General features: G+C 41.5%; 2 protein-coding genes across 6 annotated transcripts in view; both read left to right on the top strand.

Moving 5' to 3' along the window:
* TMF1 (TATA element modulatory factor 1) overlaps nt 1-3,415 on the top strand; it is a 30,534-nt gene extending 27,119 nt beyond the window's left edge. For 2 of the 3 annotated variants that reach the window (XM_026650236.1, XM_026650235.1), the window contains exons 15-17: nt 5-151; nt 1,198-1,323; nt 3,152-3,415. In XM_026650236.1, coding sequence (XP_026506021.1) covers nt 5-151; nt 1,198-1,323; nt 3,152-3,295 — 417 coding nt within the window. In that variant the 3' untranslated portion in view covers nt 3,296-3,415. Of the gene's footprint in view, nt 1-4; nt 152-255; nt 631-1,197; nt 1,324-3,151 lie in introns of those variants that run through there. The other variant, XM_026650234.1, reaches the window with a different exon arrangement.
* Nucleotides 3,416-11,523: 8,108 nt separating this feature from the next.
* EOGT (EGF domain specific O-linked N-acetylglucosamine transferase) overlaps nt 11,524-26,141 on the top strand; it is a 29,754-nt gene continuing 15,136 nt past the window's right edge. For all 3 annotated transcript variants that reach the window (XR_002907816.2, XM_024194853.2, XM_024194851.2), the window contains exons 1-8: nt 11,524-11,599; nt 14,398-14,622; nt 17,484-17,584; nt 18,980-19,088; nt 19,881-19,975; nt 21,825-21,929; nt 23,908-24,014; nt 25,369-25,472. Coding sequence is in view for 2 of the 3 variants with exons in the window: in XM_024194853.2 (XP_024050621.2) it covers nt 14,413-14,622; nt 17,484-17,584; nt 18,980-19,088; nt 19,881-19,975; nt 21,825-21,929; nt 23,908-24,014; nt 25,369-25,472 (831 nt within the window). In the remaining variant the exon portion in view is untranslated. The remainder of the gene's footprint in view (nt 11,600-14,397; nt 14,623-17,483; nt 17,585-18,979; nt 19,089-19,880; nt 19,976-21,824; nt 21,930-23,907; nt 24,015-25,368; nt 25,473-26,141) is intronic.

Here is a 26,141-nt window from a genome sequence, read left to right as displayed (position 1 = left end):
GTAGGATGATCCTCATGATCATTCATTTGGGTCAATGTCTACAAGTGGGAGCAATCTTTATGATGCTGTAAGGATGGGAGCAGGGTCAAGTATAATTGAAAACCTGCAGTCGCAGTTAAAACTGAAGGAAGGAGAGATTTCTCACCTACAGGTACTGTGAGAATCACTTTAAGTTTATTGTGTGTGTCATAAGTAGAAAGATGAACGTGATTTTACTTTACTGGCTTTATTTTACAAAGTTTATTTTATTGATAGCTGTGTAGGGTCTGGATGTGCAAACAATGGTTTTGTCTTGCACTGATGTAGGGACACTCCTCCCCACCCATCCCCCGGGCAGTTCTGTTAAAGTCATGATGGGCCATCACAAGAGATGTAAGCATTTATTACCTAGGTTTTGGATGAGGTGGATCAAGTAGACTCTACCTGGCTATCTCAACATTGATCAGGGTTCCAGGGAAAGGTGAAGAAAAAGGTGAGGAGTTTGTGTTGAATGCTGTTTCATAGGGTACTTAATTGAAGATGCTTTAAAGGCAGTATATCAAAATTCCTTCCCCTGTCTATCTCTGTTTACCTGATTTGATTGCTTCTAATTTCTACTGATCTGGGAGTGAAAATCCCCAAGACTTAACTGTAGTTTAAGCGTAAGGAATACTAATGTGAACTTATGTGACATGCAGGTTGGAAAATAAAGAAACCACTTAAACATGTAGTTGTGTGTCATTGTAAACCTGTCTTAAACTTGAATAACGTGTTTTTCCATGTTTAAGGTGTATGCACTCAGTTTAGCAAATTAACCTTGAGCTTCAATTTTTATGTATGAAAGAGCTCTTTAAATTGACACCTTACCCCACAGCAAATACTGTCTTACCTATACTATATTATTTTCTTACTTTATAAATCTGACATCCACTTGGTACTATCTATATCAGTGATACTCAGACTGAGGCTTGCAAGCTGCAAGTGGATCTTTAATGTGTCTCCTGTGGCTCTTTGCAGCACTGTCTCTCTTTTGGGTAATGTTGATCGCTATTTTGGTTCCTGAACCATTGAGGTTTGAGTAGTATCACTGGTCTGTATAATAAATTGACTTCCAAGATAAATCATTCTGATTTTTTTTTTAAATGAAAAACAAAGTTAGTAACTCAGTAGGGTCACTCTCAGCACAAAGCTCTAACTGTTAAATGCCTGTTACCTTAGCTGGAAATTGGAAACCTTGAAAGAACTCGATCAATAATGGCAGAAGAACTAGTTAAATTAACAAATCAAAATGATGAATTTGAAGAAAAGGTGAAGGAGATACCAAAACTACGTGCACAGCTAAGGGTAGGTGGCTTTCATTTATATAAATCAGGTGAGAGATTGACAAGTGATTTATGAAAACTCTTTTTACTAAGTTAATCATTCATAAATAGATTGTAACTCTGTAGGTGCCCATAGTGATACTTAATTCAAAATGTCTTTTCCTTAAAGTTGAAAACGTGGTAAGAATCACACAAAGTGTACATTGAATTATTAAAAGTTAGGCAGTGGAAAAATAACTCAGGAATACAATTTTAGACTTGAAAATTAAGTGCTCTTTTTACAGTAAAACTAATAAATTGTTTTGTAACTTTATAGGATGCAGTTTAGAGACGGATGGATTTTGTCAGCAGGCTTTGCTGTATTGCATGGCAATTATCAGTTACTTCAAAAATTGATTTTCAAATTGTTATGCTAGTAAACATACAGTTCAGTGAGTGTGCATACCTATAAAAGAATCCATGTTCAGAGTCAGGAATTGTGTTATGCAGAGATACACAGCCATATTTTCAGAATTATGCCCACTGTCAGGAATATTAAAATATGCCACATCATCAGTGTAACTGCATGTGTAAATGACCACTTCATAGGCATATAGTCACTTGCACACACAGTTGTCATAATTGTACGCATAATTGTATATACAAATTAGGTGTGCATATTTTTGTGCTCAGAGCATTCTGAACATCTGGCCTGGAGCTCATAATTTTTGAGTGAATTGGAAGCCTTGAGAGCCAGCATATGGAATACTCCAATTCTTATGAGTTTAGCAAAACATAACCTATCACAGAAAAGGTTTATGATCCCGCCTGATCATGATACTGGTGGAATTAATAAAATAAATATTGCAGATTTTAATCCACTCTTATTATTTAACTTCTTGGGTCTTTTTTTTTTCCTCTTTTTTTTAAAAGAGAAATAACACATGCAAATCTTTTGAATTGCAATTCTCATTCTGGAAAAGTATTCATTCTTTTTTTATATGTGCAGCACGTTAAATTTTCAAACCAGAAAGTTTTTGACGCTGAGCTTCTTCCTACAACAAAATCTAGTGATGGTTTGCTGAATGTTCTCTCCTTGACTCATCTTAAGTTATGAACATTAACAATTGCACAATTTTCAGACTGCTTTGTACTACGCAAAAATTAAGGAAAAATGCTTCTGAAACTGTTTTAGGCTTTCATGTGTACAAGTGCTTGTAAAATCTGGGGTGTGAGAGAGTTAAAATAGAATATTATAATTTAAAGCGACCTGAGTCATGAAGTAGATGCCCTTTCATTAGATGATGATTTGTGGATCTTTCCAGATTATTTTACTTTGAAATTCATATAGAAACTACAGTTGCCAACCTGCTGAATGGAATGCTATGAGCAGCCAACCTCTGTGTTTAAGCCTTCAGTTATATTTCAAGATCTTAGTGGTCTTCTGTAAAACCCATAGAGGTCTGGGGCCTGTTATCTGATATATCAGGGAAAACTTGCTAAAAGTGCCTATTTTTTATAGAGACTTCGGCATTAAAGCCAGAGTCATTTATGAAAATTTTACCCCCTCACCCTATACCCTACCACAGCATCTGAAACTGACTTGAAGATTTATGCTATTGCTCTTTGTAGTTAAAAATCCTGCCTTTGGAATTTGCTTCCTTTCACGGTTCCCAAGAGCACACATTTAGCAATATTCAGGACACGATGCAGTATGTGTTTATATGGGGTTAGCATTAGTTTAACTTTTCAGTTTTTTTAATACTTAAAGCACTATAGGCAATGTGTTAGACAAAGAATGAAAACAGATATGTGGCATTGCTTTTAAATTGGGGAAATGGCCAAATAACCAAAAGCCCATGTTATTCTAGGATTTGGATCAAAGATACAATACTATTCTTCAGATGTATGGAGAGAAAGCAGAAGAGGCCGAAGAACTTCGACTGGATCTTGAAGATGTGAAAAATATGTACAAGACTCAAATAGATGAACTTTTAAAACAAAGACACAACTAATTCCTGCTGAAACTGTAACTTTCCAACAATGACTTTAAACTGTAAAGAGTGGTGTTTATGTAAATGCAGAATTCAAATGCCTTGTAAAAAAAATGTACTATAAAATGGGATTATATTGTAGAGTTCTTATGTGGGGAAAAAAATCATTATGCTTTAACAGTGTCTAGTACTGTTGGCAGTTAAATTATTTGTGCATTATTTAAAATGTGTTTAAATAAAACCATCCTTCTCTTTATTTAAGTTTAACCAAAAGGTGGACCATTATGTACAGACAGTAGCACAGAGTTTATTTGACTCATGTAATATTACCTAACCGTACAGCACTGGAAGGTGTAAGGATACTATAGCATGAGGCTTTATTAGAACAGCCCCTGATAATTTTCAGATTACTGTTTTACACACTTTCATGGGTACAGATCAGAGTTTGTTGGATGATTTTTTTTAATATCCTGAACATTTTTTCTATAATTTGATAGTACAAATAATATTTTTTTTAACATGACTATAAATAGCAGTGACTTGCTGTGTGAAACTAAAGGGGATAGATATTTCAGGCTTAGCTTTTTTTTAAGTGAAAATTTCTGATTTGTACTTTGGAGATCTTGAACATACAAGAGTAACAATTTCATGTTCGTCGACAAAATTTTATCTTCATATAACATCTTTTATCTTCACTCCCCAAAGCAAGGAGATTGACTCAATACTTACTACTCTTGTTCTTTAACCTGCTGTTCCATCTTGAATACTCCTTGTGCTGCATTCCTGAAGCATAATGGGGCCATTTAGGGTACGTCTACACTTACCTCCGGGTCCGACGGCAGGCAATCGATGTTCTGGGATCGATTTATTGCGTCTTGTCTAGACGCGATAAATCGATCCCGGATCGATCCCGGAAGTGCTCGCCGTCGACGCCGGTACTCCAGCTCGGCGAGAGGAGTACGCGGCATCGACGGGGGAGCCTTCCTGCCGCGTCTGGACCTGCGGTAAGTTCGGACTAAGGTACTTCGAATTCAGCTACGTTATTAACGTAGCTGAATTTGCGTACCTTAGTCCGAAGTGGGGGGGTTAGTGTGGCCCAGGCCTTAGAGACAGTTTTGCTTGTAATTCTAAATGGAACTAACTTCAACTGCAATAAGCAAGACAATTCTTTTGGTTCTTGTAGTTTTGGGTGCTGCTTTTTAATAGTACTATTTAACAAACAAACAAAAAAAACCCAACAAAAACAGATGTATAAAATTCTCTTGACACAAAATAATTGCTGCTGCTCTTCTGTAGCCATTCTTGGTCTGTCTATCTTTATACATTTTTAAAAGTGGATTCTGATGTAGTATTTTTAAGATAGGCTGCAATGGTTAGAAAAGATTTCCCATTTAGGAAAGGCATTGACTAGGACTCAGATAACATCCACATAGCTTAGTGTACAAAGAGCTACATTTGGGGTCATGTGTCAGAGGGAACTTCTGAATCAGACCCTTGGGAGTGCTGAGAATTAGCTTGCCTTCTTCCTCTTTGCATTCCAGACAGCAAATAGTTGATTACATCTCAGATTTGTAGCAGTGATGGATACTTATAGTGTGAACTATGCTACATATGAAATTCACTGCCTGCATACCACTGCCTGCAATCTGAGAGATTTCTCTCTCTTCCTGTTAAGTTACAAATGCATATTAAGTGTCAGAGAATAGTCCCTAATGTGTTACAGCTCAGCATTAGTTGGACTTAATGGAACATCAAGACTTGACTGAGGCTTGGTCTACGCTAGAAACTTATTGATTATAACTACGTCACTTAGGGGTGTGGAAAATCCACGCCTCTGAACGACAGTTATTCTGACCTACCTCCCTGGGTGGGCTTTTCCCGTTGACATAGCTACTGCCTCTTGGGAAGGTGGATTACCTATGTGATGGGAAAAACCCTCCTGTTGGCATAGGTCGCGTCTTCACTGAAGTGCTACACTGGTGCAACTTTTTAAGTGTAGACAAGCCCCGAGGAATCAGCCTCTTCTAAAGAGATACTTCTGTAGTAGGGCTTTCCTTCTCAGGGTCTGCCTGCATTAGGTATTTCTGCATTGATGTAGCTACACGTATAAAACGACGTTTGCGCAGGTGCAATTTACACTTTCAAACGGATAACACCTCTAGATTGGAAATTTGCACTGCAACAAAAAATCTCCAATGTTAGCAGCAAGGTTTAGAGTGAACTATTCAGCGGATTCTAATAAAGCAATAGAGAATTGTAAGGACGCTAAAAGTTATAAAGGCCTGCATCTGTTAGAGTAACTTTTAAACAATTTAAAATAGCTGTTTTGGTAAAATAAAGAAACTTGTATTCTTGTGGGTAGTGAATCCTTATAGTTTGTTTATTTCATCTTGGAAACTAATATAGTTTTTATATTAAAAGACAAACTAAGATTTTGCTTTCTTAAAATGACATTCAGTTGCTGGTAAATATAAAATATAGACTAAAAATGTTATCTAAGCTTATTTTGCAGAAGGTGAATCATCTACGGGTTGGTTAAATCATTTTAAATTCTGAGGTGTAAATATTTAAAAATTGAGCCATTTGTAATGGAACCAATGTTCTACTAGAGTTAAACTTAGTTTAGGGCACCAATTAAGAATTGTTTTCATATAGCAGTTTCCCATTACAAATGAGACAACACTCATCTAATAAAAAGAATGAATAAGTATCTAAAAATGAAGATAAACTAATAGTGATTTATTCTTAGTAGACAAGTCAAGGACTACTCCCGAGAGAGACGCATCTAGCTTGGCATTTTTATTTCACATATGATTGCAGGTGCTTTTCTAAGAGAACATTCCATGCTTAAAATATGAGAGGGTAATTTTCAGTCAAAAGAGCTGATATAGCAACTGCTCTATTCACTAACTGCAAATATTTTCCAGATGTTCTTTTCAGTATTGAAGAGCTTGAATAAATGGGAAAAAGTAGTGTACGTTCTACACTCACTGTTTCTTCATTGGTTTTAGCTATAAAGTGATATGTCATGTACTTCAGGCCCAGAATTTAAGTTTTACAAAACTTGACAGAGATTTTATAAATACTTAGAATTCAGTGAAAAGATGGCTTTTTGCTTGGATTCAGCCATTCTCCTGCAGTGAAACCATTTGCTATAATAGTGCAGTAAAATCAGAAAATGAAACAGTCTAATATACTTTAATCATCAAAGCCTTGTGAAACATAAAAAGTAAATAACATACATGGTGAAAAGTAAAATTTTCACCACTACATTTTAAAAATTCTTTGTTTTAATCATCTTGCGTGAAACATTGATACAGTTGTTTCTTTAAAACATTTTAATATGCCAGTGTCCCTTAGATGCAATGCTGTTGTTGAGATTGTCTGTCTAAGAGAAATATTTTTTGGGGAAAGGGGATTATAAAAAGATTTGGGAAAGGTCTAACTTCTATTCAAATTAATAGATCAAAATATTACCCAAAGAATAACTATTTTGTCTGTATCTGTTAGTCTCCAGTAATAAGTACTATATGAGTGTGAAGAATTACCATTTCAAGACTTGCTCAACGTAAATTTTTCAAATGGGGCCTGTTCTGTAGCCCACTGAAGACAATGGAAAGATTCCTATTGGCTTCGGATTAGCCCCATGGTTGTATAACAGGGAGAAATTAAGGTTTAGTCCAACACTCATTTACTTTAATGAGCATTGCACTGCATCCTTAATAAACAACCAGAGTAGATGTTCCAAATGCTATCTACCTGTATGTGTGTAATAATTTTTATTTTCACTACAGAAAAGTTAATTTGTCCTGTTATGAGACTGTTTTTGTTATGGTTATGTATGTTTTGTAAAGGGCTACAACTATCTTGAATATAAGACAGAAAATAGATTAATATACTATGAAAATTGAATATTTGAATTCTGATTGTAAAATAATGTAAATAACCTGTATAAAAAAGGGGCTGGGTAAAATAAAAATTGAAGCCAACAGTGTGTTCCTAGTTTTTTGTAATGAAGACTGAAAACTAATTGAAGGTAGGTGATTCTTTGCAAATATCAACATGGCAGCCTGCAAAGAAAATATCTTACATAATTTAAATAAGCAGCCCTCAAAAAATGAACATTGAATTGAACCAGGGTTTCTAAGACTGGTAGATCTTGCAATTTTTGTTTGTGCACCAATATCTAGGCACAATAGGATGGCTTACCAAATGTAATTCTGAATTTTAATGCTGTTATAGGATTAAGACAATGCAGGATTTGGACTAACTTCCCTTTAGGCTGTAAATGTAAAATATCTATCGAATAGCCTATTAAAATTAATGGGACTTAAATTTGTGCTTAAGTGCTTTGCTGAATAGAGATGGGAAGACAGGTGGTCTTGGGGGAGCTGGATTCAGTTCCCTGCGGTGCCACAGATTTCCTGTGTGACCCTGAACAAATCACTTAATGGTTTTGCCTCGGTATCTCATCTGTAAAATGGGGATAATAGCACTTTCCTACCTCGCAGGGGTCTTGCAATGATATATTAAAAAGATTTGAGGTGCTCAGCTCCTATGGGAATTTTGTTTCCTCTAAACTTATAGAAACTTTTTAATTTTAAGAATAACTGAAATGTACTAACATCAATAAATTGAACTGTGCACCAACATTGGGTGGGTCAGTATTAAATAATGTTACTGTAGGTGACAGTCTTAGAATGTTAACCATAGTCCTTTCGTTCCAAAAGTCCCTTTTCTCGCCTTTGTCCTTCCAAACTGAAGCACGGCATCAGAGAGATCCAAAGACTGGCCAATGGCATTTTCAAGCAATAAAATAGCAAGTGATGTCATTCTCTCGTCAGCCATTGTCAATCAAAGATATGTTTTAATTAGCCTGAGCTTTGAAAAGCTGTGCTCACCACTCACTAGTGTGAACAGCAGCGTGAGCAGAATCCCCAAAGCTATCCACACATTAGGAAAAGTGTCCTTCAGCTCTGCATCGTGAATGAATGGGAGAACTTGGAGTGGAGAGTGCTTCCCATATTGCAAAATGTAACGGATGTTGTCCAATTCAACACGGAGGTCTTTATCATTGACATCCGAACATTCCCCATGCGTCAGCCTCCGGTGAAGATCCACACAATTGTTAGAGTGTTTTCCTGTCTGCCAGCAGCTTACTAAGGTCATACAAAAAAACCGAGGTCTTTTCGTGGTTCTTTATTTGTCCAAACCTTTCTTTGATGGACACTTGAGCAGTGGCAAGCAAGCAAGCAAAAAACCTCCCTCTTGAATTTTTATTCTCAGCTTCCCATCACTTCACCTCTGCCCTCCTAACCAACTGGTCTCCTCTTCTGATGAATACAAGTTTCCTTGAAGACAGGCTCAACTCCTAAGTTTTCCGCCATTTCTTTGGTAGCAACATTCTATTTCCCCTTTTGTTGCTAACAACAAAAACAGCACCCCAAACCTGGCGCCCCCTAAGCCCGGCACCCCAGGCGGTTGCCTGCTCCAAAATCCAGCCCTACCCTGCGGTAATTAGAATGGCTTTTGAAAATAAAAAGGTGGTATTTTGGCCACTGAGATGCTGTGCATATTAAAGTTAATGGGAGTTTGCCCTTTGACTAAAGCAGAAGCTGTAGCTAAGTAGGGAAATAAGTTCAAGATTGAAGGAAATAAAACAATGGTGTTTTAAATGGCTATGTTTCCTGTTGGGCCATGATAGGAAGGGCCCTTTTCCGGTACATACTGAAAAGACCACCCTTATCCTAAGTACACCAAGAGGATAGTTCTGTTATAGTTCTTCATTTATGTTCTGCTTTGTACATAGGTAACAGGAAGATAATTGGAAGGTCTGAAATATAAACAGATTTTTAAAAGCATTTAACATTTATATTGCAGTAGCACCTAACTGCCAAGGAGGTCAGGACCCCGGTGGACTAGATGCTATGCAAACATGGTAAAGAGCTAAAAACGAAGACATCATGGGTAGATGAGACAAATGAGAAGGTGTATAGTTACTTGACATTTATCAAAAATAACAAAGTAAACCTTAATCATGGGTGCAGAGACCTGGGGAAGAGCTCCAGCTCCCTTCAAAATTTAGGGATTGCATTAATAAATAAGACAGAGTCGGGAACAGCAGCTTATTTATGTCACTTTATTTAAAGGTGCACAAATTTAGTCATGGAACAAAAGTATTCATTAAAGTGCTATTCAATAAATATTTTTAACTCTAGGCTCTCCCCTCTTCCCACCGTGCCCCCCCCCCCCCAAAAGTTGCTTCTGCTCCTATTCTCCAATGCATCAGTCTGATCATTACAACGGAAAACAAGATCCAAGAGCTGATAAAGTGTACAGAAAAAGCCCGCTTTATGTACTGCACTTTGTATTGGTACAGCTGTGCTGGTTAGGGTTGTGGATTTATACTGACAGTTATACCTGCACAACAACTAACGTGGCTGCAGTTAGAGCAGAGGTGGGCAAACTACGGCCCGCGGGACCATCCTGCCCCGCCCCTGAGCTCCCGGCCGGGGAGGCTAGTCCCTGGTCCCTCCCCCCGCAGCTGCAGCGCTCTGGCCCGCCGAGTGCGAGCGGCGTGGCTGGCTCCGGCCGAGCGGCGGGGCTGCGAGTTCCTGCTGCTCGGGGCAGTATGGTAAGGGGAGGGGGCTGGATAAGGGACAGGGAGCAGGGGGTGGTTGGATGGGGTGGAGGTTCAGGCGGGCAGTCAGGAGACTGGGAATGGGCGGTTGGTAGGTGTGGGAGTCCGGGGGCCTGTCTGGGGGCGGGGGTGTGGATAGGGGGCAGGGGATGGGGAACGGGGGGAGGGTTGGATAGGGGGTGTGGTCCTGGAGGGCAGTTAGGAGCGGGGGTGTGGATAGGGGTCAGGGCAGTCGGGACGGGGGTGTGGGAATCCTGGGGGAGGCCTGTCTGGGGGTGGGGATGTGGATAGGGGTCAGGGCAGTCGGGACAGGGAGCAGGGGGGGTTGGATAGGGGGTGGGGACCCGGGGGCAGTTAGGGGCAGGGGTCCCAGGAGGGAGTGGTCGGGGGACAAGGAGCAGGCGGGGGTGGATGGTTTGGGGATTCTGAGGGGGGCAGTCGGGGGTGGGAAGTGTGAGGGGGCGGATAGGGGGCGGGGGCCAGGCAGTTTGGGGAGGTACAGCCTTCCCTACCCGGCCCTCCATACAGTTCTGCGATGTGGCCCTCGGGCCAAAAAGTTTGCCCACCCCTGAGTTAGAGCGATATTAAGGTACCTTATTCAAGTACAGTTTATTCCCTTTCTCATAAGTAGTAATAGGCATCCTTCAGTCTCGAGTAGGGTGACCAGATGTCCTGATTTTATAGGGACAGTCCTGATTTTTGGGTCTTTTTCTTATATAGGTTCCTATTACTCCCCACCCCCGGTCCCAATTTTTCACATTTGCTATCTGGTCACCCTAGTCTCTAGAGACCATGGGTATGCGTCCTGAGAGGTAAAGAATTTACTCCGTTGATTTTACGGCAGATGCGAACGAGAGAGACAATCTCTGCCACATCCGTCACGTTTAGAGGTGATGTTCCAACCCTTCGGTCTCTGCCTTCTGCCAGCTCTTTTCTCCTCTGTTAAACTGGACTGCTTCCTCTCCTCACTCCCCGGACCTTTTTAAAACTCTTGTTTCCAAAGGCTGCTGTCTTGAGAGCGATGTAGAACTGCATGCCCATGGGAGTGTGTTAGTGATTTAACGCTGTACAGGGTATAGTTAGTGGTACCATTTAGGGTTTGGACAAGGCCTTGCTAACCATTGCCACAACCAGGCCCAGGGGGTGGCCCAGGACACTCAAGCATCAACATTAACAAGTGAAGTGGCCATGTCCTTCAAACGCATAAGCCCTGCCCGTGCCTGGTCAATAGAAGGGCGGCCAAGCTGCGGGTGACAGCAGCCGGAGCCGGCGGGGCCCATCCCGGCAGTGTCTCTCACACACACACACACGCCGCAGGTACATGATTCGGAGTCACTCCGATTTGCTAGGCGAGACCCGGGCTCCCCGGGAGCGGCCGCCTGGAACGTGCGGCAGGTGAGCCCGCGTCGGGCTTAGACTCAATCCACGGGGGCCCCGATCCTGCAGGCTGCCCCGCGGGCAGGGCCTGGCTTGGGTGGGATGCCGGGCGGTTAGAGGCCCGGGTGAGGGGCGGCTCCACCTCGGGCCCGTCCGGCCTCCTCGCCGCCCCTCCCCGGGGCTGGTTTCCGGTGAGCTGAGCCAGCCGGGCAGGGCTCCGCCCTCCGCTCCCCTCCCCGTGCGGCGCCGGCTGCGGCAGGGAGCCCGGGGGAGCGGCCGGGCTGGGCAGCGGCACCATCCAGCTCCAGGTGGGAGAGCCGGGGGAGGGTTTGGGGGCGTCCCACTGCCCCGGGGGTTGCTCGGTGCTCCCCCCCCGGAGCCTGCTGGGGGGGGGCTGCTCGGTGCGCCCCCGGGGGGCGGGCGCCTGGTGGGGGCGGGCTGCTCGGGGCTCCCCCCCGAGGCCTGTTGCTGGGGGGAGCTGCTCGGTGCACCCCCCCAGGGCTGGTGCCTGCTGGGGGGGGGCTGCTTGGTGCACCCCCGGGGCTGGTGCCTGCTGGGGGGGGCTGCTCGGTGCCCCCCCCGGGGGGCCTGCTGGGGGGAGCTGCTCGGTGCACCCCCGGGCTGGTGGCTGCTGCTGGGGGCGGCGGGGGGGTTCTTTGCTGTGTACCCCCCGGAGTTGGTGTCTGCTGGGAGAGGGCTGCTCGGTGTACCCTGGTGCCTGTCTCCCGGGATGAGGGGGAGGCACAGGGTGGCTGATTTGGGGCATTTCTTCGCTCTTTCACTGGGTGCTGCCTGTTGCACGGGCTGGCTGGGTGCTGCTCTCCCACCTTCGCTCCTCCCTGGCTGCAGGCTGGATGCACGCACAGGCTCAGTACCTTCCCCTCCCCGGGCCCCTTACTGGAAGTGTGTGTGTGTGTGTGTGTGTAAGAGGAACTGGCTCAACTTGGGGGTCTGGCACTTGGTATCTCCCTCTCAGAGTTTGGGGAGGATGTTATTGAACTTGTACTGGCTATTGTATATTTGTAGGGTCTCTGCAGAGCATTAACCCCCATAGCTAGCTCTGACTTAAAAGCTGGAGCCCCTTCAGAGGCAAAGCTGGAGAATCCTCTTCCATTCTCCCTGTCCCACACTGGCATAGACCTGCCCTGGTGTCAAAGAAAGGGCTGTAAGTGGCCTTCCAGGTCATTGTTCATCCAGCTCTAGGGGGAGGAGGGATTAAAGCAGTTTGAGGGTGTAAACCTTGACTCAGTTAAAGCATCAACTAGTGTGACAGGCTGCTTGAATTTCCTGTGCCTCTGGGTTTGTGGTGGTTGAGAGGAAGTACCATTTTTGCACACACTAGCTTCCCATTACTTTCCTGGATGTCAAATTTGTCCTAAAGGCAGTCGGGTTCTATGAATGTCTAAGGCACTTGGCACCTTGCAAAACTGTCCATTGGTGCCTTAGCTCAGGACATGTAACCTGTACTCTGTGAAAGGCTCCATGAATTTATATTCCCTATGCATTTAGCTGCCTGAAAAGACTCACTGAGTTTGCATGGAGCCCTGCTAACCACATTTTCCACTTCTGATATCTTGAATTTAGCAACAGGTAACTTCAAAATTCTATTCCTCGTGTCTTGTCTGGTTACAGAGTCCCAAACCCCTCTGTGCTGAAAGACCGGCCTCATTTTTAAGAGCAGCATTTAATTTTGCCTCACAGTTAACTAATGTGCTTGTTACAGAATGTCGCTGTTCAACTGCAAGCAGTTGCAATCTACATTTTGTCATTCATTCGTGAGCATGAGTTACTGTGATTACAAATTATGATTGTAGGAGCAAATTCCAGGCTCAGAATTGAATGTCCCTCAAAATGTAGTTGTATTGATCCATTGGAGACTTGTAACTGTAGAAGAGGGAGCTGTGGTTAGAGAGTTCATCTCAGATGTAGAGAGTAGGGAGCTGGTTTTGTGTTTGAAGATCTCTGAGGAGGAAAAGGGTGCTCCTACTAACGCTGACTGTTGGTTTTCTGAAGACCCTTAGATAACCATGGAAATGAATTCTGTAGGAAAGGCGAAGATTGCCTAACTGAAAGCTTGTCAGCAATAGGAGTATGACTCGGAGAGGCTGGGGAAGGCAATGTTTAAAGCTATAGATTGGGCTGTGTGCACAGTTTGAACAGCTACAAGTGTATGATTAAAAATGTACTGACAATTCTGCTTATTGAATAGTTTCAAGGTCCGTGATTTTGTATGCGAGATCTTCTATGCAAAATGTATTTAATTCTTCCCTGTAGCCAGAAAATCTAGAGCACTTCTCCTTGAATAGCTAGGTAAGGCTGACTGCATCATAGGAGTATTGCTAATAGCTTTAGTGGTTTACAGATACATTTATTTTAAGACCAGAAGGGACCATTATATCATCTAGTCTGACCTTCTGTGTAGCATAGGCCACAGGATTTCCTTCAGTTACTCCTGTATTGAGCCTAATAACTTGTTTGACCATTAAAGTGTATCTTCTAGAAATGCATCCACTCTTGAGCTGAAGACTGGATATATGTATATTACATTGTTATAATATACTCCTTGAAAAAAAAAAGTGTACTGTTAATAAAGCATAACCAGACTGATGCATTCAGAAACTTAAATGCCATATTGCGATTGCTTGTAATGTTTCAGAGATTGTATATATTGCCATTCAACTGGCTGATGCATTCCCACTTTGTGCAAGGAAACCATTAGTATTTTCCAACGTCCCTATTTTTTAAAAGTTTATTATTTATAATCTCAAAAAATCTAGGCAGTTTTGTAAAACAAGTTCTTCCTACAGTCCAGATACCATATAGTCTATATATAGTTTCCTGATTTGGACACTCAGGATTCCTTGGGACGGTGAAAGGCAACACACCCATTTCACATTGAATTTGAGTTGGCAATGCTTAATAACCCCTCGTGACTAATGATTCATTTTTCAGACAATTCAGAGACTGTACGAATTAATCTCAGTGCAAGTTTGCCCTGCCTGGGAAAAAGCTACATGGTCCAAGACAAAATACTGAAAGTGTATAACTTTGACAGAATATTGACCAATAGATATGTTACATTACTGTCTTTCCTTCTTAACTGCAGGACTAGTTGGCTGCCATGCTAATGTTGCTTGCGTTTGGAGTGCTGCTTCAAGAAATCCTGGCGAACGCCCAAGATGAAAATCTTACTGAAATCAAAAACATTCCAGAAGTGCCATTATATAGCTACAAAAGTATCAATGTACCAGAAGAGCATATTCCATACTTTCTGCACAACAATCGGCATATTGCCACAGTCTGTAAGCAGGACTCTCATTGCCCATATAAAGTAGGTATTTCTATGTTTACTCAAATGTAATTTTGGGGTTGCTTATTCTTAGAATCATAGAAGTTAAAGATGGTAATAAGTTGGGCTATTTGTCAATGTGTTGGTCATCTCTGGGGTTAGAACAGCTCTTCCTTAAAACTACTAAGCAGTGCTCGTTCTTGACTCCCATACTGTCACAAGAATGGGGGGGTGGGGGAAGGGATTTGATATATAAAGAGGTTTTTTTGTTAATTACTGTGATGGTCTGTATTCACCCCTTGCACACTATTATAATAATCTTTGTACGACTATGCCTTGTGAGGTATCATTTGAAAACTCATAACTCGCTGGTCAATATTGTCCTGAGAAAATGTGTGTGGCAACATTGTATGTAAAGTTATAGGATTCCACAGTATGGTGTTACTAAGACCGATTCCAAATCTGGGAAGCAGCCAAACCAGTTTCTCAGAGACAAAAAGACAAGATGACACCTCAGCCCAGATGTCAGCAAGGTCAAATGAGCCATCACCTGGTTAAGTGGCTATTCATTGGCAGGAAAAGGGACATGGGCGAGAAATCTACGTCTTAAAAAGAAACAGCTTGGGGTTCCCATCCTCACAGACTTTGTGTCTCCTGAACCTCAGCTGGAGATGCTTCTCAAAGAAGGGAAAGAACTATGTGAAGGGAGGGCAGATGCCCCAAATCATTCCTCCCTTTCTCTGCCCATGGAATCTGTGACACCTGAAGAACAAAGGAAGCAACATTGGATTGGGGGAGGGATCCTGTCTGAAAGTTCAGCCAGTAGGACTGCTTTGAATTCATTCTAGTTTGGTATTAGTTGCGTTTTACATTTATTTTCCTTGTAACTAATTCTGACTTTTATGCTTCATTAGTTATGTTCACTTAAAATCTATCCTTTTGTGGTTAATAAACTTGTTTTTATCTAAACCAGTGTGTTTGAATTGAAGTGTTTGGGAAACCTCATTTGGGATAACCAGATTTGTGCATGTCGTTTTCTATTCATAAAATGATGGACTATATATGAGCTTGTTACCCAGGAGAGAGCTGGGCAGTACAAGAGGTACGTTTCTGGGGAAAGTCTGGGACTGGGAGTTTGCTAGTGTAGCTCTGCAGTGTAATTCAAGCGTGGCTGGCTGCAGCACTCAGTATAACTGGGAGTAACTTACAGGCTGTGTGTGAGCAGGAGTGGTAGCTCTCAGAGGGATGCAGTATTAAAGACACTTTAGCTTAGAGAGCAGAGGTGACACAGCTGTTTATCAGTCCAGATTGTACCCTGGGTATGTCACAGTGGCGCAGCAAGCAGGGTGTGTGCATAGCTCGTTATTTCAAATGAGGTTTACACTTTAAGCACTGGTCTAGCGATTTTAAGTGAGTCTCAGGTCTGGCTGGGAACAGTCAAAGAAAGTTAGTTTGTTATTTTCTGTTTGCTTATTTCGGGTAATTGAAATAGAAACAGTGAAGCATAAAAATGAGCATCACTGAAACAACTGCAAAGCTACAATTAGCCAGATTGGAGGCAGAAGAAAGGGAGCAAGACAGCGAATACCAGAAATGGCAGGCAGAAATGAGACTGGAAGCTGCCCACAGGCGAGCCATGGAGCTGAGACTACAAGAAACTGAAGCCCATAAAAGAGCCAAGGAGCTAAAAGACAAAGAGGCTGAAGAAGAAGAAGGAGAGGAAATATAATCGGGACCTGATAGAAAAACATGGAAAGATCCCAGAGTTACCAACATCTCTCTTCACTCAAGGAACCCTCAGCTTGGACAAGTCGTGTCCTGCAGTTGTGTCCTGTGAGACTGCATTGAGGAATACCTTACCACTTTTCAAAAGCTATATGAGGTTCATATATTCCTGAGGACAAGAAAGTCTGATTACAAAACTGTGTGGTAAAGCTTTAAATGTATGTAATGAAATGCCAATTCGGGAAGGTTTGAAATATTTTGAATGTAAGAAAGCCATTTTACAAACGTTTCAAATTACTCCAGAAGTGTATAGTTTGAAATTTAGAAATCTTAAAAAGAGTGCTGGCATGAGTCATAGCGAATATGCTTATAAGATGTATGACCTCAGGACAAAATGGGTAAAAGGGAAGAGGGCTGAGGATTATGACTAACTGCTTGATCTCTTTGCTCAGGAACATTCCTTGAATATGAACGAAAGATATAAGGAGTGGCATGTGGGATAAACCTTTAAAATCTGTATTAGAAATGGCCTCTCTGGCTGATCCCTTTTGAGCAAGCCCAGATGTCCAATGAGCACAAGCCACAGAAGAAGGGGCAGAAACCCAGTGTAAAGGGGGAATCACTTTTTGCCCCTGGGAAAAAGGAGGGTGGTTGGGAGCCTAAGTACTCACCCCCACCCCAAATCGTTCCCCTCCTAGAAATCCCTATCACAATTACCATATAGCCAAAAGAGAAACAGGCTTGTTTACACTGAACAGCACGTTCAGACATGTGAAAGAAGCTCTGTACACTAAATACAGTTATTAGAAAGTTTCTAGACTTGCTACCAGGCTGGTGTAGGCTGCTTGTCACCTCCAAACTTACATCAGGTGTATTGAAATTTCAAGTGCTAAAGCTTTAATCTTACAAGCACTATATACATGTCCAACTCATGCATATAGTCCTATTGAAGTCCATGGGAATAATACTTGTGCATAAAAGTGTGTGTGTGTTTGCAAGCCTGGGGCTCAAGATATAAACAGGTAATCTAAACAGTTCCTTGTGATAATGTGGTGTGAGAAAATGTAAAATTGAAAGCTTTTTATGCAAGACTGGTGTTAGCTAACTGTTATTTGGAAGTCAGCTGAAATATAACCTAATAAGCCAACAGTTCTCAATGGGGATCTCTTGTGTTACAGAAATACTTGAAGAATCTAAAATCCTGCTGGGGCTATGAGCGATCCTGCAAGCCAGAATTCAGGTTTGGCTACCCGGTGTGTGATTATGTTGAAACGGGATGGTAAGTTTCCATTTTAAATGTATAGAAGTACAGCATGTCCCTAACATACGACACTGATGTTTATTTTGGATATTGAATTAACTTAGTTGTTTCAAGGTATAGTGCAGTGTTTGTTTCTTCATGGAAACGTGCATAACATTGAACTTTTTCAGGAAAAAAAAAGTGTTATTTGAAGTACTTCATGTCATGATATTTATGCAGACTGGCTAGTTCAGGGGTCGTCAACCTTTGGCATGCAGCCCATCACGGTAATCCGCTGGCGGGCCGCAAGACATTTTGTTTACATTGACCGTCCGCAGGCACGCCCCCCTCCCCAACCCCCCCGCAGCTCCTAGTGACCAAGGGTTGCCTTTCCCAGCCAACGGGAGCTGCGTAAACAAAACGTCTCACGGCCCGCCAGTGGATTACCATGATGGGCTGTGTGCCAAAGGTTGCGACCCCTGAACTAGCTTGTTATAATACAGCCTTAAATTCAAGTACCTTTTTCATAGCTTAAAAAAAGAAAAGAGAACTGGATGTTTTTGTCTGTGTCCAGCTGATATGATTCCTGTTTTGAAACTGAATGGAGATGAAAACAATACACTGGCTGGCTCTTCTCTTCTGGTTTATGTATTAATAACTTCAGCTTGTGAGGGGAGAGAGCCTACTCTATAAGATGGTTGTCAGACTCCTTCTGTGGTTAGGGGAATGGTATTTTCAGTTATGGACCATGTTCTCCACCCAGTCTCTGTGATGCACAGTCTAAGGACAAAACCTGCAGTTTTGATATCTGTTGAAATTTGGCCTGAGGACGTTGTTTGTCCTTCTCATAGCCCCAGTGCTGGATCCATACAGCGGGGATCATTTTGCAGGATCTGTGCCGTCATAACTAACATACTTTCCATTTACTTTGTGTCCTTTTTGTGTATCTCTCATTTTTAATGTCCTATTTTTATTCTGTCTAGTCTGAGGTTGTCTATTATAGGAATTAAAAACATAAAATAACCTTCCATTAACCACCAAATGCATTGGTTACAAGAGGCATAGATATTGCTTTTTGTAGCTCTGCTTTCATAAATTGATAGACTCTAAGGCCCTGTTGTGATCACCATAACGCAGGCCATAGAAATCCCCCAAAATAATTCCGGGAGCAGATCGTTTAGAAAAACATCCAATCTTGATTTAAAGATTGTCAGTGATGGAGAATCCACCATGACCCTTGGTACATTGTTCCAATGGCTAATTACTGTCACCTTATTTCCAGTCTAATTTGCCTGGCTAGTTTTGAGATGTCTCAGAAGATGAGGATAAATAAAACTAATTTCTCAGGCATCCTCCTGCTGTTTGAATTAAAGAGCCACTTCAAAAAGCTAAAATGTATTAAGTGAAGGTCCTTGAATTTTTTTCATGCATCAGGGCCAATGACATTGAGACAGCTCAGCAGATATTCTGGAAACAAGCTGATTTTGGTTATGTTAAAGAGAGGCTGGATGAAATGAAAACCCACTGCAAGCCTATAGCAAAGGTAGGTGTTTTTATATACTTATAAGATAAACAATGCAGTCTTCATAAGTTTTTAAAAATAATGCCACTACATAACCCCATGGTACACCCACCCCTGGAATACTGTGTGCAATTCTGGTCGCCCCAACTCAAAAAGATCTTTTAGAATTGGAAAAAGTACAGAGAAGGGCAATAAAAATGTTAGGGGTATGGAACAGCCTCTGTATGATAAGAGATTAAAAAGACTGGGATTGTTCAGCTTGGAAGAGAGATGACTAAGGCGGGGATAAGATAAAGGTCTATAAAATCATGAATAGGGTGGAGAAAGTGAATAGGGAAGTGTTATTTACCCCTTTACATAACACAAGAACCAGAGGTCACCTGATGAAATTAATAGGTAGCACATTTAAAACAAAAAAAGGGAAGTAATTCGTCACACAATGCAGAGTCAACCTGTGGAACTCATTGCCGGGGGATGTTGTGAAGGTCAAAAGTATAACTGGGTTCAAAAAAGAATTAGATAAGTTAATGGAGGATAGGTCCATTAATGGCTATTAGCCAAGAGGGTCAAGGACACATCTCCATGCCGTGAGTGTCCCTAAGCCTCTGACTGCCAGAAGTTGGGAGAGGAGGATAACAAATGGATCACTCGTAATTGCCCTGTTCTGTTCGTTCCCTCTGAATCATCTGGCACCAGCCACTGTTGGAATACAGGATACTGGGCTAGATGGACTACTGGTGTGGCCATTCTTATGTTCTTCTGTTCCTAGTATTATTTTATTTTAATCAATCCCTATTTATTCTTTTTGCACAGGGTGATTCATCTCTGGCCTGCTCACAGTACCTCCAGCATTGTAGAGCAACAAACTTGTACGTTGATTTAAGAACCACAAAGCGAAACCATGACAGGTCTGTGAATTGCTTATGTTCCAGCAATACCAGGGAAAATACACTTCAAAATGCATATTTCACAAATCTCCCTCTCTGCAGTTATCTAGTGCATTCGTCGTCATGGTACCTGGGTTTCAAAACCTATAGAACCAAAGACTAATTGTGCTAGGTTCTTCCCGCATTTACACTGGTGCAAACCAGACAGCTTACTGGGGAGAGTTGGGACCTGATCCTGCAGAGACTTAAGCATGTGCTTTATGCATGGTGAGTAGTCCCCACTGAAGTCAGTGGGATGACTTGTAAAATAATGCAAGTCTTTGCAGGATCTGGACATTGAATATCAATCACAAGGGTAGATTTCAGGAAGGGAAGTTTTGGAGTGTTGCATTTACCATGTATGGCACCACCACTCATTGAAATTCTCAAGGAAAGAAACTGTAGGACACCCACATCTGTTTTTCTTTCCTCTTGGGAGCAATTTGATTTTGGGGAATATGTAGATCTCCTTTTTTAAGTAACAAATCTGACCATTGGCAAAAGCAATGTAACCAATTAAGCATGTCTAGAGTGCACATCATTTTAAAGGGATGCAGTTAACTTAAAATCTAGACAAATTTTAAAAAATGAGTTCAAGATAGTTTGTTGCTACACCTACTCTGAGCCCCTGTAATATTTCTTGGGTTCACAATCACATTTTCCTATTTAAAAATGTATATATCTTTCTTGCCTCTATTGCTGTATGAAGTGCTTGGTCACACTTACTAGTAAGGCTACATTTATAAATAGTTTTTAAAAGGGTTAATTTATGATTAAAATGTATTTTAATAAATCATTAGAATCCGACAGATCACTAGATTGCTTTTAACAGTTCCTTACAGCACCTGCCGGCATGCTTATAACAAGATTACACATGCTACTCATGTCTGTAACATGCTTTTATCATCTGTTAGTCATTTCTTGGTAAACTGTTTAGTGTCACTTGTTTGTGTAATTACAGTAACACTTAATGTCCATCTCCTGTACTGAGCTCCATGGTGGTGCAGCAATCCACCTACATGGCACTCACTACAGAATTGAGGACTAACTGATTGCACAAGAGGAAACTCTAACTGAATAGGTAGTGTCATTACATGCACAAATTAAAGACATTTAAAAAATTGAGAAAAATTTGGGGATCTTTTCTGTTAATCTTAGGTGTTACTTGTTATCATAGAAAACATTTTCACTCTGAATACATGACTTTAAAAAAAAGTTACTGATGTCCCTTTAACTAGCACAGACATTTAAACCTAATTAAAAGATTTAATGTTAGTAGTTGGAATATCTCCCTATTGATAATCAAGGTGCAGTATTGCTATATTTTTGAATGTTATTTTGAATGGTTAATACTGTGCAATCTGAATTCTTGTAATAGTATGAAATTTATTAATTGGCTCAAGGATATTCTGTGTTGGAGGAATCACCAGTGTTTTTCTGTAGTCTGTGTTATCACTTCCTGGTAAACTTCAACCCCCTTGTACTATATGAAAATAGATGATAATTTGTATTAAGTGATTTTTGTGGGTGAATATAATGCTCAGAAAGTGAAACGAAGGCCCCAGTTCAGCAAGGTACTTAAGTACGTGCTTAACGTTAAGCATGCGAGTAGCCTTATTTAAGTCAGTGGGGCTACTTGTGCCGAAACTTTAGCACATGTTTAAGTACTTTGCTGAATTGACCTAGCACCTAACTGCATTGGTCTGAGCTGGCTGCTGTGCAGGCTTACCCGTGTACCTCAGTACTGATCTGTCTTGGGCTGGGCTCCTCTTGAACTGCTACGCTGGGGCCAGGTACTTTATGTTAATATGTTTTTATTTCTTTGCATCAGATTCAAGGAAGACTTTCTCCAGAAAGGAGAAATCGGAGGTCATTGTAACTTTGACAGTCAAGCCTTCATGGCTGAAGGTCAGCGCAAGAGCCCTCTGCAGTCTTGGTATGATTTGGAATTGTAGCTGTTTCCAAGGCCTGGTCTACACTACGACTTTAATTCGGATTAACCCTTCACCCGTCCACACTACAGAGCCAGTTAATTCGAATTAAAGGGCACTTAAAATCGATTTCTGTACTCCACCTCGACGAACGGAGTAGCGCCTAAATCGATTTTGTTAATTCGAATTAGGGTTAGTGTGGCCGCACACCACCGAATTACTGTGTTTAAATTAATGGGGTAGTGTGGCCGCACACCACCGAATTAATGTGGTTAAAAACCGAATTAATGTGCTTAGTGTGGCCGCGCACAATCGAATTTATACAACCTGTTTCCCAAATTCGAATTATCTAAATTCGGATTAATCCTGTAGTGTAGACATACCCCAAGTTAGAGTTGGTTTTTACTCCTCTTTCTCTGTCTGCCTTTCTCTGGCATCAACAGTTCTCAGTGAGGCATTTCGTGCTAATGCATTTCATACTGAGAAATACTGACTCTCGGAAATAAGAAATGAATACAAATTGAATCCCACACTCAAGTATGCATAGCAGAACCCGAAGTGGTCATACGTTTGCTGCTGCTGTTTTCAACATTGACATGGGCAAAAGACTGTAAATGTCTCACAGTGTTAAGTTTGAGTAACTATTGATCCAACAGTTAGTTGGAGAAAAGGATATTGTCCCGTCTTGACTCAAAAGCAGCACTGTCATTTTGTTCGGGATCCACTTGAAACAGTCTCTGAAACAAACCAAAAATGTGAAAAAGTAATAATGGACTGAGCACGGTGCTGGGAGTCAGAAACCTGGCTTCTGATCTTTGCCTTGCCTTTGCTTAGCTGTGTGTCTGAGTACTGTCACTTAACCTGTCTGCACCTCCGCTATCCCGTCTGTAGAATGAGGCAGTAATGATAATTTTTTGTGTACAGTGGTTTGAGATTTAGGGATGAAAAGCACCATTTCCTGGGTCAGCCAGGTGCTTAAACTTTGAGCATAAGTGCTTTGCTGAATTGGGGCCTACTTGATGTCTGTGCTTTACACTCCTGTACCTGCAAAAGGGAGTTTGTGCTTGAAATTATGGGCTGGGCTCAGGGACTGTTGCAGGGCAGTGTTTTGTGAGGACACTCATCCTTGAGTGAGATAGTGTGGGATACCAAGTGCTGCTGTCACATAGGGTTTGTCTGCACTGCAATTAAAAACCTGTGGCTGGCCCATGCCAGCTGACACAGGCTCATGGGGTTTGGGCTCTTTTGCTCTGGGACCCTCCCACCTTAATTGCATGGTAGACATACCCACAGTTGCAAGTTAATCTCTAGGGCAGGTGGAACTGCAGACATCAAGTAGGATCTAAGGATTCAGTTTCCCTCCTTGTCCGCTTCCATTTGTTCTTTCTCTGACCTCACTAGAGTTCCCTTGGATTCCTCTCTCTGGCCATGTTTAACCTCATTGTCCCCACTGTGATCAGTAATCTCAATGCCATCTGAAACTCTGATCCATTTTCAAAAGATGGCTGTCAATATGCAAACCGTTGGTTACCAGCAAAATGAATCCTCCTAATTGGCTTCAGACTTAATCAACCTTGCACCTGCGGCCGTTAATCTCGCCAAAGCATTGTGGTCTGTAGTGAAATGTCTTTTAAATGCAGATCAATAAGTTGGACAGAAATGTATTCAAATTAACTGCACCCTGGAAATATGGATGGAAGGAAAGACTCTCTTCACAGTTCTCTGCTGGGTTGATTTGTAGATCAAAGATGCTGCTTGCTCCTGAGATCAAAGGCAGAATTTTTAACCTTTTGAAGCTAATGACCTAAAACCCTTCAGTTACAATTAAAAATTATTTTCAATTGTCAAACCTTATCAAACTTTGGCAGCATTATTAGATGAAATTTACATGGTGAACTGTCACTAAACTCTGAATGTGTAATAGGTACCTGTATTCAGGCACATTATCTTAAAAACGCATTACATGTCATTGAATAATTTCAGGTTTGCCGAACTCCAGACATATACTCCACTAAGCTTCAGACCCATAGAAGATGGCAAATGTGACATTATTATTGAAAAGCCAACTTACTTCATGAAATTAGATGCAGGTAACAGATATTATTTTTCTGCTTCATACAGTGTGATAATGTAGTGTCCATTTACATTACGTTTTTAGGGTGTGTGTGTGTGTAGGAAATTCACTCTGAACGTGTATGTGGTGTTTATAGATCTTTGAAGTAGAATGAGATTATAAGACTTTGTTTTCACTCCCTTTTCATCGTTCAACCAGATCTGTGAGATTGTGACAAAGTGCAAGTTTTGTACTATTAATAGATGCTTAAAACAAACAAAAAACCAGAAAAGTTTCACACCACTTCCATTACACTTTGACTGATGACTATTTTCATCTCTCACTTGCACATTATGGGAATAAATATCATTTATTACTGGCTATATCACTTCAATAATTGCAGCTTCTGCATGCATAGGTAGGTAACGGTTATGGGGTGGTGGGTGGAAGTCATGTACTTCAAGAAAAGAACCCAAGCAAATAACTTTTTTTATGTAGGTTTGTCACTTTAAAAGTAAAAAGACTTCTTTAAAAGCTATTTTTAAAGACTTTGAACTATGTGAAAATCAGCTGCAAAGTATGTAATATCTTACCTACTTCATTATGGGAGAGCCCTAGTGATTGCTGTCCTGCACCATATCATACTTCATGAGAGGCTTGAAGTATCTTATGAAGGTCTTTCCGTCATGAATATTTTAGCATTTCTTCAATTTATTGATCTTAGCTTTAATGTTCTTCATTTTAGAGATTTAACATTAATAGGGGAGAATACTTAGTCTGGTATTTAGACAAATGGATTAGGCTTTTTTTTTTTTTTTTAAAATACGAGTGGGTAAAACACTGTGCTCAAGAGTCTGTTTGGAGCATGCTTTGAAGCGGGCTTTGGAGCAGGTGCTAAATGAATAACATTGCGAGAGTAGCATCTTATCCCAAGGTGAAGTTTATGTACCCTTTTTAAGAAGCCTGAAAACATTTTGTTGAAGTCCTAATATTAGTGATTGCGATGTGCAGCTAGACATTGCAGTACCATTAATGTGGTAGTGGTTTTAGTATACAACAGGAAATCACAATAGCAAGTGTAACTTCAAAGAAGTTTAATTTGGGGTTTAATTTCTTACTGCTTTTGGCTGCCCTGCCTGTTCCTTGGATTTTTCTTAAAATATCTGGTTAATTCATAGTTTTCTCATGTGATTCCATCCCTACTGAAGCTCTGCATCTCTAAGGCGTATAATAAGTTCTCAGTCACATAAAGAGTAAAACTAATTTAAAACCCAGACCTTTTCTGTATTTAGTAATTTCCCTGTGAATAATAAACACGAATGTTTGCAAAAATGGGAATGAATAATGTTGTATCCTGCTTTATAATAAAGAGCTTTTCTTTCTCCTGCCAGGTGTTAATATGTATCATCACTTCTGTGACTTTGTCAATCTTTATATCACTCAGCATATTAACAATTCGTTCAGCACAGATGTCAACATTGTCATGTGGGACACTGTAAGTAGGACTTTCTTTTAAAACATTTGTAGCAGTTTATATCACGCAATGTATTGTGTGCTGCTTGAGCAGCACCCCATGCTTATCTTCTAGCAAAGCAGCAGTTCTGCCCTAGAATGAGCCTTTGCTTATTTATTATACAAACTTGTGCATTGTAATCAAATCACTTGGTGAGACCTGCTAAATGACACATGTGAGTCTTTGCATCTTTAAAATATGGAGTCCTAGGGCCTGAAAATCCCACCTGTCCTGCAGAGACTTCTTGCCCGGCAGGGTGAATTCCACTGAGTGACACACGCCCTACCTGACTGCAGGAAGGAGTATCAGGCTCCAGCGCTGAAGGACTGTTTTGTTGAAAAACACCTCATGTGAGCATGGTGGAATTTTGACCAGGGCCACCCAGAGGAATCAGGGGGCCTGGGGCAAAGCAATTTTGGGGGAGTGGACATAAAAAAAGGCGCCACCCACTGCGGCGCTTGTACTCACTGGGCGGCGCTCCGGGTCTTCGGTGGCAGTTCGGCGGCGGGTCCTTCACTTGCTCTGGGTCTTTGGCGGCACTGGAGGACCCGCCGACGAAGTGCCGCCGAAGACCTGGAGCGTCGCCGGATGAGTAAAAATCCCAGGGAAGGGATTCTCGGCCAGGGCTCGTGGGGCCCGGGGCCTGGGGCA

This window comes from Terrapene carolina, unplaced genomic scaffold (assembly GCF_002925995.2).
Source record: "Terrapene carolina triunguis isolate 2854851 unplaced genomic scaffold, T_m_triunguis-2.0 Scaffold89, whole genome shotgun sequence".
NCBI lineage: Eukaryota > Metazoa > Chordata > Testudines > Emydidae > Terrapene > Terrapene triunguis.
The sequence above is the reverse complement of the archived record's forward strand: the minus strand, read 5'-3'. Positions and strand labels throughout refer to the sequence as shown.